This window comes from Heteronotia binoei, chromosome 2 (assembly GCF_032191835.1).
Source record: "Heteronotia binoei isolate CCM8104 ecotype False Entrance Well chromosome 2, APGP_CSIRO_Hbin_v1, whole genome shotgun sequence".
NCBI lineage: Eukaryota > Metazoa > Chordata > Lepidosauria > Squamata > Gekkonidae > Heteronotia > Heteronotia binoei.
This window is the reverse complement of record NC_083224.1, coordinates 58,173,393-58,184,715: the sequence shown is the minus strand read 5'-3', so window position 1 is coordinate 58,184,715 and position 11,323 is coordinate 58,173,393. Positions and strand designations below refer to the sequence as shown.

The following is an 11,323-nucleotide window of genomic DNA, read 5'->3' as shown; positions in this document are numbered from 1 at the left end:
TTGAATGTCAGTAGCTCACATAGTAGAATTTTTGCTCACAAGACTCCAAAGTCATTCTGAAGTTTTCCTTTAACCTAGATAAAATTAGGTTTATATTTTCTCCAGAATAAAGGGTTAAAAAAACAGGAGCTAGATGAATCATGGCTTGTTGAGCACTATGATGTCTGGGCCCTCTTCTTTACTTCAGGGTCTTCCTGCTGCCCTTGCAGGGAATGATTTCCATGTGGAAGCAGCCATTCCCACTTTTAACCCTTTCCTCAATATACAGCCTCTCCTTTATCCTCCCTTATGATTTACAGAAGCCTGTACAATCTTAAAGGCAAAGGAACAGAGGGATGCAATTTCTCACTGCTTCAACAGAAACTTAAGTACATAAGAATGGAGTCTTAAACCACATGGATTTAATAAAGATCACATCCCTAAGAAGTGCCCCAAGGGAGAAGCTGAGATCTGAGGATATTACAACCAGTACAACTTAACTGCGCAGGTGACAGTATTTGCATAAACACTCTGCACACATGACAGTGAGCAAATCCACAGATTACTCTGAATGTATAAAGTATCTCTTAGCCTGTAGTAGCAGAGTCATGCCTCGGTCAGACAAGAATCATATAACAAGAATACAGGCAAAGCTCCAGGAAGTTCCAAGAAAAGAGATGGAAGCCACCTTTTAAGAATCTAATGGACCTCCTGATGGCACCTGACTTTTTTTTTGTTACTGTGTGACACAGAGTGTTGGACTGGATGGGCTATTGGCCTGATCCAACATGACTTATGTTCTTAATCACTGGACAAACTAAAGAAAAAGGGGTTTGGGCGACATACACCATAAAACTCTGAGCTATTCTTCTTTGTCAAGAGATGGAAGCTTGGGCTAATGGGGCAAGCATTTGAATGTTATGAAATACATGTTTATATGCAGGGAAGCTCTTATAATGGGATCTGAGGCATTTTCACACATGAGACTAGATAAGCCTCTTCCTTCAATCTCTTTCTCATAGGATGCAAATGGACATTGGCTGCAATCCTCAGTTGTATTATAAAGGACATGCCCCCTCTATGTCTTTTGCTGGACTTATAATAACAGGATGCTGTGAATAGAGGTTCAAAAGTGATCTATGTCTCCCCTATGAAAATACTCCCATTCCAGCACAGCCAGTAGCTCAGACTGTCTCAAGAGGAATTAATGTGGAAGGGAAAGGCAGCAGTGCTTGAAACCTGGGACAATTGAGATTGAAGGTGGGGAACAAAGCTGTGTATATATAGGCAGGGAAGGAGGTTAACATCCACTATATGCATTGACTTGGATCCAAATTAGTGCCAGCAGAGAGCTCAGCAAGAGAAATGGGAACTTTTGGTATTCCTAGTTCTACTGCAACCCCACCCACCCCCCCGCTATCAGAGCCCAGAGACATCAGGAACAATGTGAGGTACAATGGTAGGCTCTGCAGTGGGAGGGGAAATAAAAGTTAACCAGCCTGACTTATTTTTCTCTCAGTGCAAATTGTTGCCCAGTTTCTTTGCTCAGCCTCAATGTAATGATATGGAATAAACATTTCCAAAACTTAAGAGTGAATTAGCATGTGTTAATGAGGTATAGCAGAAATGCTGGGAGTCCCTTATACCAAGACATCACAGCTCTTACAGACTTCAGTGAGTTATTTTCAGGTAGCCAAGTTTCATAGCATTCTATAGAACAGATGCTACAATTCCAGTGTTCAAAATCATGGCTCAACAGGGCTTTTTAAACATGGGCTTTTGTTCAGTTAATCTGTCATGTAAAAGTAGAATTTATGTTTGCACAACATATAGTAGATTTAGGACAGGCTCCTTGTTAACAATATTCATATATTGCACAGACAGCATGAGAGAGGATCAAAAACACTTTTCAGTATCTTGTGGGAAAATGTTCAGAGAAATTCAATAATGCCCACTCTAGAGCAACTATGTATGGCATCCTTATTGAAAGGCAGTTTGGTGTAGTGGTTAAGCTTACAGACTCTAATGTGGGAGAATGGGGCTTGATTCCCCACACCTCCACATGCACCTGCTGAGTGACTTTGGGTCAGCCACAGTTCTGCCAGAGCTGTTCTCTCAAGAGCAGTTCTCAAAAAAGCTCACTCAGCCCCACCTACCTCATAGGGTGTCTGTTGTGGGGAGAGGAAGGAAAAGTACGTTGTAAGTTGCTCTGAGACTCTGAGTGAAGGGCCAAGGGTGGGGTGTAAATCCAATCTCTACTTCTTATTCATTTTTCCCCACAGGCAAATGTCCATGACAAATTTGACTTTTGGCTTGTGGATACAGAGCAGGCTCCTGCTCCTCAAATTCTACAACCAATTCTTCCCGCCTGTGTTAAAAAGCCTGCTTGCTCTCCTCAGACCCTCATCCCATTTCTTGCAGGAAGTTCTCACAGCCTGCTTTCCAGGTCTACTCTTTGGGCAGCTTAGAACAACTTACATAGGCTCCACAGCTGTCTCCAATCTGAGCACTTTCTAAGACTGCAATAATCTATATCAGGGTTTTTTTGTAGAAAAGGCCCAGCAGGAATTATTTACATATTAGGCCACACCTTCTGATGCCACGCTAGCCAGAACTGTGTTCCTGTGCATTCCTGCTTTAAAAAAAAAGGAACAAAGGCCCTTATCTATATAATCTTAATAATCTATAATTGCACCATGTGCCTGACATTCTCCTTTCCAAAGAGATAAAAAGTGTAATCCTAAACAGGCCTACTTAGAAGCCTAGTCAGATCTGCTCAATGGGGTTTACTCCCAGGAAAGTGTTCTTAGGACTGCAGTGAGAGTTTACTTAAGACACAGCTGATGCTGGGGTCTTATCAGGGAATACAGTGGACCAAAGTCTTCCCCCCCCCCCCCCATTTTGCTCTCCTGTGCCTTCCAGAGGCTTTTGGCCTGCCTTCCAATGCTCAAAAGCAGCTCCATCACATCACCAGGGATCAGTCAGCATGTAACATATCTTGTTTTGCTGTGCTTGCACCAGGCCTTTTATGAGCTCAGATGGGAGATGACGAGGAGAAGAATCTTCCCTCAATAATACAGTCAGAAAGGGGGGCAGGGCAGAGGAAAACAATTTTAAAAATGCTTCCTATCATGCAGAGCAAAAAACAACCAAGTAAGGAAAATGGCAGAGAACAATATGGAAACTCCAGTGTGGCAGGAGACTCACACAAGCTCTGTAGTGGAGATGTAACTTGCAGGCCCAGGGTGAAAGGCTTTTGTTGTACAGTCTCTGTTAAATTGTTCTTCAGGTGTAGGGCTGTGAAGGCTGTGGTGGGAGGTAAGGTGGGGGAGCTGAGGAAGGAAGAGACAGAATCAGAACAAAGGAAGACTCTGGTGTATGAATAACTTGTTGCTGCTGCACACTATAGAGTGTACAAGGCTGAGGGGAATATTTTTTCTTCTCTCAAGCTCATTCCATTAGTAGTAGCTGCTGTCATGGAGATGCTGGCCTAGAACTCACTGAAATAAGTCACTCCTTAGCTGGTCTGTAATTCCTTTCCCTGTTATGAGGGTATGAAGCAGTCGTATGGAGTCTGACTATCTGGCCCAACTACTTCAGTACTGTCTACTCTGACAGGCTGTGGCTTTCTCAAGCAGAGAAAGGCCTCGTCTAAACATTGCGGGAAAATGAAGTACCAGAGTGCTGAGGTAGTAAAATAGACCCTACCACTTCAGACTGCAGGGATGGGATTATATTGTTCACTGTTCTCCTGCATTACTAATTCCCCATAAATGGAAAAGTGGCAAAACATACAAAGGTCTAAGTGAGAACCTTTCTCCCAGAGGTAGTAATTTTTCATTTTGGGGAGTTTTTAACCAGGAGAGTATCACAAATGTGCCCCACCCCTAGCCACTCTAAAGTGGAATAGCCCATTCTAATATCTTATTCCACAACATATGCAAAGCCAAAGAGCCGTCATAACACCTGCTAGCTGAGATCTGTTAACTAAAGATGCCAGGAGCTAAATTTGAGACTACATACATTCTGCCACTGAGCCACTATCACTCTCCTATTCAGTAGATGGATGAGCTTTATCAACAGCCATATCCTCAGGGCAGGTTCTGTGTCCAATGGGAGTGCCTGAGACAAAGCTCCAAATGCCATTCCCCACTGCCTCCACATTTTTTCCTTACCTGTAGGATGGTAGTATGGTGGTCCAGGTGGGTATAAAGGGTACTGTGCTGCCGGACCTTCAGGGGGATAAGGAGCCACAGGAGCATAAGGTTGAAATTGTGCTGACCCTGCTTTGGGGTCCACTGGGTAAGGTCCTAGAGCCTGAGGGGGGTATCCAGACAGGGGGATCTCGTGATCTGAGATACAAAGCATAGGCTGTGAGTATGTGCAGAACTGATGCTTCTCTAACAGAACAGCCTATTACAGCTGATTCCCCCTGACTCCACTGAGAGCATCTTCAATTAGATGTTTTCTCTCTAGTCTTTCAAATTAAAAATCACCCGCCTCTCATTCTGTAGAATGTGCACTTGTTAAGTATACCAAGGGGTATCCTCAAGTTTAGTCCTCTGAGGATGCTATCTGCCATTTATCAGGATGCTTTTCCAGCACTTTAGATATGCAGTAAACAACAACCACCACCTTTAATGGCAAGATATGCAATATTTGCACTGGAATCTGCAGGTCACAGCTATTCACAGTGCTGCTAATTCTGACATAGTCTGTAAGAAGGAAGACAACCGCAAGATTTTTCTTACCTTGATAAGGTGTCTGACTGTGATGCCGTCGTTGATACAGGTAGCAGCAGGAGCACAGGAAGCAACAGACAATGGTGGCAACAATGGCCACAAAGAGTATCACAGCTGAAGCAATACCAGCAATTGCTTTGGGGCTGAAGGACAGAGAGGGAGGTGTTATTTGGGCCTGCCTATCTCCAGCTGCATCCCAGTTACTAAGAGGGGTTGGAAGGAATCATCCTAATCATCAGTTAAAGAGCAGTTAATCTGTGTTAATGCTTATACTGGAAGAAATTTTGTTATTCTTTTAAATGCTACTAGACTCTTACTTTATTCATTAATCTGTGTTGTGACCTTCAGGATGCATCCTGATAGGCTACACATGGAACTTTTGAGGGCCTTAAAGCTGATTTATTGTAGCACAGACTTTTGAAGACAAAGAGATCACAAACAACAAAATTCTCAAATAAGATAAACTTTGTGTTTTTTTGCTTTCAGCCCCCACCAATCTATCCTATGAGCTCCAAACTTCAGGGATGCCCAGAAGTAATAAAACAGTGGGGTTGTTTCCCTGGGGTGAGTCTACATCTGGTATGTTCTTACCTGAATGCCATGCAGTGCTTTTGCTGCCGCTCAGTGATGAGTTTGCTGGTGTCATAACAGCAGAAGCGATGGTAGCAGTCACCACAACAGAAGGAGAAGAAGGGGCAGCTGAAGCCGGGATGCCATGAGCCATTCCTGTCCATGAACCACTTGCAGTCTTCATCAGCTGAGACTATCAGAAGAAGCCGTTTGGATGTTCAGACAACACATAAAAGGGTAACAAGAGTATATTGGGACTGGGGGTCTCAAGGGGGTGAGCTGCTGGGTTGCAGGCAGGAGATCCACCTCAGTTTGGAAAACAGCTATACGCAGTCTGTGTATTGCTGAACCTAAGGCTATGCTATTTTGTTTTTTTCAAAAGCCCAAAGTCTAAAATATATACCAAAACAGGACATATAATCCGGAAAAATACAGGCTTGCTTGAGATGTCCCAAATCATCATAAAAAAATACCAGGCTGGATCCACCAGTTGGTTTTGTTCTCCCATTGTCCACCAAAAAGGCTATGCTAAAGATCTTGGGAGCAGCCTGGACAAAAGGCATGTGGGTCAGGGGCCATAGCAAAGGTAGCCAAACTTGCTTAACACAAGAGCCGCATAGAATAAATGCCAGATGTTTGAGAGCTGCAAGACAGGAGGGAGGGAGGGAGGGAAATGGGGTAGCAAGAGGTGAAAAGAAAGCAACTTTAACTTCTGATGCATTATCCAAGCAGCCGGCCAGCTTGGCTTGAAGTAGTGATTTAAAGACTGACAGGGCAGTGAAGGCTTCAAGAGCCACACAATATGTGTGAAAGAGCCACATGTGGCTCCCGAACCTCTGGGCTACAGTACAGAGGGAACTGGGCAAAATTGAGTTTTAAAAAGCTGAATTCAGTGTCATATGCAAACCTGTCCTCCTCACTTGATTCACCATTAACTCTGGATCACTAGTGAACAGTCTGCTGGGGGACCTCACTGCTTATTTGCCTCCCTTATAAGAACTCTTTGTTTATTCGCTTCTTGTTCAATTACTAACAGAGCAATCCTAAACAAATATTCTCAAAATCCTACTCAAGTCTATTTAATGAGGCCTTAGGATGCACTGTAATTCCACAAGAGGACCAATTTAATCTTACCCCCTGACTGCTACGTTTAATTGGTAGCCCTTGTTGGAGGACTCTGTCAAAAGATTTTTTGAAAGCACATGTGCTTCACAATACTAGAAAAGTATCCACGTGCTTAGCTCCAGGAAACATGGATAAGCATTTCTGTATAAAATATATCTTATAAGAGAAAAAAAATTGCTTCAGGCCTGCCATTAAATTAGAGCTCTCTGGGCAGAGGAAACTGGAACTTCTATAATCTCTGGAGCATGTACTATGGGCAGCTGTAGTGGCTTTCCATTGCCAGCCTAGAGTATCAAATGTTGGAGTTGATATTCAAGGTCTGAGTCCTCTCCTCTTAAAAATCTGACTTCCACATATGGAACATGACCAGTGGCCTTGGAATGCCTGGAGGTGCCATTTGCTCTGTTCGGCAAATCATACTACACCCGTGGCTAGTGAAACCTGTCCCAGACAGTGTAAACCAGCTTCATATTCAAGAATCCACCCTGTTCCATTTTACATCTCTTCTGCCAGAAATTTCCTCAGATTATTTGGAAAGCTGTAAATAATGCCTTGAGAAGAGCCCTGTGGCACAGAGTTGAAAAGCTGCAGTACTGCAGTCCAAACTCTCTGCTCATGACCTGAGTTTCTTGGCTAAGGAGAAAGCATTAATTGGCATTCTTTTTCAGCAATAAGAAAACCAACCCTAATGTTTTGCTAGTGTTATGGGTTTGTTGTTCAGTTACTGTGAATAATTTGGCTTAATAGGATTGGGACCAGCTGGTCTCAAAATGAAAGAATGTTAATATTTCTTCTTTTTGTATATTTCTATATAAAGTATTACAAATATGCCATATGTCTCTAGTTTTCTCTCATTCAAAGGGAACCTTGCCAAGCCTCATTGCTGGTGTAAGTGTAACTTTTTGCTTCTAGGACAAGCAGGGAGTGTGTATTGAAATGACTTTATGAATCACAGTTTGGGCTGCAAAATACCTTAGAGGCCTGGGTTAGGATGAAAACATGGGACCTTTTGGTACAACATGCTGCATCTTGGTTACCATCAAGAGCTAGGCAGAGCATGCTAAATACACCTGTTCTGCAGTCACTCCATTGGTACAAGGTTCAATTTTAGGTACTGGTTATCACTTAAAAAGCCATTTATGGCCTCAGACCTGCATATCTGCAGGACCACCACCTCTCCTGCTATACTCCACCACAACAGCTTCACTCATCTGAGCAAAACCTTTGATTCCACCATCCAGCAAATGGGTAAGACCGATAGCTGTCTGTACGTTTTTATTCTCTGTTGTGGCTCTCACTTTGTGAAATAGCCTGCCTGAGGAGGTCAGGAAGATTCTCACACTTCTGTCATTCCAGAAACTGCATAAAACAGAATTGTTCAGCAGGGCAAAATAAAGGAAACAGTGCTGTAGCATAGTGGGATGGCACTTTATAAAGGGAACAGGATTGTAATCTGCTCCACTGTTTTTTGTATATATTATCTTGCTCTTAGTGTACTGCATGGGTATCTTTAGGTTGGAGAAATGCTGACTGAGGGGTGAGATGATAGAGGTTTACAAGATTATGCATGGGATAGAGAAGGTAGAGAAAGAAGTCCTTTTCTCCCTTTCTCACAATACAAAAACTCGTGGTTAGAACGGATAAAAGGAAGTAGTTATTCGCTCAAAGGGTGACTAACACATGGAATTCACTGCCTCAGGAGATGGTGGCAGCTACAAGCTTAAATGGTTTCAAGAGGGGATTGGATAAACATATGGAGCAGAGGTCCATCAGTGGCTATTAGCCACAAGGTATAGATGGAACTCTGTGACTGGGGCAGTGATGCTCTGTTTTCTTGGCACTGGTGGGGGGGGGGCAACAGTGGGAGGGCTTCTAGTGTCCTGGGCCCACTGACAAACCTCCTGATGGCACCTGATTTTTTGGCCACTGTGTGACACAGAATGTTGGACTAGAAGGGCCATGGGCCTGATCCAACATGGCTTCTCTTATGTTATTATGTTTTCTATTTTTGTAATTCCGATTTTGCATTGTTTATAATATGTCATGTCTAATACTTTATTCTTGCATTGTTTCTAATATTTGGGATCCTAGTTCTATTGCATTGTTTGCTGGATGACTCACGCTGTTTGATTGCATTATTTGCCTTGAGTCTGAACAAGAAAAGTGGGCGATAAATCAAGTAAATAAATAGCCGAAACACTACTACTAATAATAGCATCCATCTGATTCATGCATATCTTAATATAACACTAATCTTTAGGCTCAAACAACTGAAGTCATGTTGGGGATCTGTGAGGGGATCTCCAAACATGTAGCTCAGCCTAAACATGTAGCTTCAGAAGGGCCTGATGTGGAGAAGTTTAACTTTTTCTCCCTGTGCTGTTTTCCCAGTTAAGATCATAAGAACATAAGAGAAGCCATGTTGGCTCAGGCCAGTGGCTCATCTAGTCCAACATTCTGTCACACAGCAGCTTAAAAACCCAGGTGCCATCAGGGGGTCCATCAGTGGGGCCAGGGCACTAGAAGCCCTCCCATTGTTATTCCCCCCCCCAAAAAAACCCCCACCAAGAATACAGAGCATCACTTGCCCCAGAGTTTCATCTAACCCGACTGCTCAGCAATTCCATTGAGTGCCCACAAGTTCTTGTATTGTGAGAAAGGGAGAAAAGTTAAAACTCCCCCCATGCTTCTATGCACTGCTTTTAGTTCAAGTGAAGAAAAAGACAGGCAACCTGCCTTTTTTCCCCCTCTCCTATAACTAAAAGAAACCTTGGGAAGATAGCAGTTTTTATCAGGCAAATGGTGCAAAATTAACTCCCCTTTCCTCAACACTATAACCCTGATCTACATGCTCATCCCCTTCCTGCACGTGCTTTTGAAGGCTAAACTGCACATCATAGGAACCCTAACATAATTTACATTTTGATTCCAAGTTACACCAGTTATGTTAAATCATGTATATATCATTTTTTATTTCAAGATACTTGCACTTTAACAATACAGAACATTCCCACAGCAACATGCTGAACCTTTGTCATTTTATGGCAACGATTTTCAAGCCTTTACCACCTCTGCAGTTTTGAAAGCAAACACTCCACACAGGCAAACATTGTTCTCTACACATCCAAAATGGCTTGGCTTGCTGCTGCTACACAGCACCCAGAAGTGCACTTAAACTCTGGCAATGCAAAGTCCATATCAGTTCCAAAAGAAATGATCTGTGATTACTGAAGGAAATAATGCTTGCGCAAAGTGTCTTCCCTTCACTGCCTGTGTGCCCATTCAATGCACTCTCCCAGCCCATGTGGTTAGGGTTAACAACCCTGGGTTGGGAAATACCTGGAAATTTTGGAGGTGAAGCCTAGGGAGGATGAGGTTTGGGAGGGGAGGAACCTCACCAGGGGGTGGAGGCTGGAGAGGGTGAAGTTTTGGAGGAGATGGATCTCAGCAATCCACTCTCCAAAGAAGCCATTTTTTCCGGGGGAACTGATATCCAGGACACAGTGATTCCTGGATATTAGTTATATCGGAAGGATAGGGAGGGAAGGGTTGGAGGTGGGTGGCTCTGTATGTCAGAGAGAATATACGGTCCAGTAAGACTGTGGTCAGAGAATTAGATTCCCTTCTAGAAATGCTTTTGGTTGAAATAAAGGGCCCAAAAGGAAATTTAACTATGGGAGTTTGTTATCGCCCACCAAATCAAAAGATAGAGGACGATTATAATATGATGGAAGGATTAAAGATAGCGGCTAAACGTAAAAACTGTGTCGTAATAGGTGATTTTAACTACCCGCAGATTTATTGGGTCAAAATGTATTCTGGTCGAGAGAAAGCAATTGAGTTTCTTGATGCTCTCAATGACTGTGCTATGGAGCAGATGGTCTCAGAACCTACCAGGGGTGGGGCGATCCTGGATTTGGTCCTAAGTAATGCCCAAGACTTGGTGAGAGATGTAAAAGTGATCGCACCGCTTGGGAGCAGTGACCATAACGTTATTGATTTCACCGTTTGTATAAATAGGGAGTTGTCCCAAAAGACCGCCACAACCACGTTTAACTTTAAAAGGGGTAAATTCTCTGAGATGAGGAGTCATGTGAAGAGGAAACTGAAAGGAAAGGTAAATACGGTCAAAACCCTTGGGGAAGCTTGGAGGCTATTTAAAACTACAATCCTAGAAGCTCAGATAAAATAGGCACAAACAGGTATAAAAAAGGGCCTGCATGGTTAACAAACAAAGTAATGGAAGCTGTAAAAGGTAAGAAGGACTCCTTTAAGCGGTGGAAAACCAGTCTGAGTGAGATTAATAAAAGGGAATACAGGCTGTGGCAAATCAAATGCAAGACTGTGATCAGGCAGGCAAAAAGGGACTATGAGGAGCATATTGCAAAAAAACATAAAGACCAACAATAAAAATTTCTTCAAATATATTAGAAGCAGGAAACCAGCCAGGGAGGCAGTGGGGCCCTTGGATGACCAAGGGGTAAAAGGATTACTGAAGGAGGATAGGGAAATAGCTGAGAAGCTGAATGCATTTTTTGCCTCTGTCTTCACTGTGGAAGATGAGAAGTGTTTGCCCGCTCCAGAACCTCTAATTTTGGAAGGGGTGTTGAAAGACCTGAGTCAGATTGAGGTGACAAAAGAGGAGGTCCTACAACTGATAGACGAATTAAAAACTAATAAGTCATCAGGTCCGGATGGCATACATCCAAGAGTTCTGAAAGAACTCAAAGTTGAACTTGTGGATCTTCTGACAAAAATCTGTAATCTTTCATTGAAATTTTCCTCTGTTCCTGAGGACTGGAAGGTAGCAAATGTCACCGCCATCTTTAAAAAGGGTTCCAGAGGAGATCCGGGAAATTACAGGCCAGTCAGTCTGACTTCAATACCGGGAAAGTTGGTAGAAACCA

At 43.1% G+C, this 11,323-nt stretch overlaps 1 protein-coding gene across 1 annotated transcript in view; it reads right to left on the bottom strand.

The window, feature by feature from the left end:
• Positions 1–2,968: 2,968 nt before the first annotated feature.
• The window catches only part of SHISA4 (shisa family member 4), a 30,019-nt gene continuing 21,664 nt past the window's right edge, over positions 2,969–11,323 (bottom strand). The window contains exons 2-5 of the mRNA XM_060233249.1: positions 5,313–5,484; positions 4,731–4,864; positions 4,155–4,331; positions 2,969–3,311 (exon numbers count right to left, since the gene is read on the bottom strand). Of these exons, the coding sequence (XP_060089232.1) occupies positions 3,265–3,311; positions 4,155–4,331; positions 4,731–4,864; positions 5,313–5,484 (530 nt within the window). The 3' untranslated portion in view covers positions 2,969–3,264. The remainder of the gene's footprint in view (positions 3,312–4,154; positions 4,332–4,730; positions 4,865–5,312; positions 5,485–11,323) is intronic.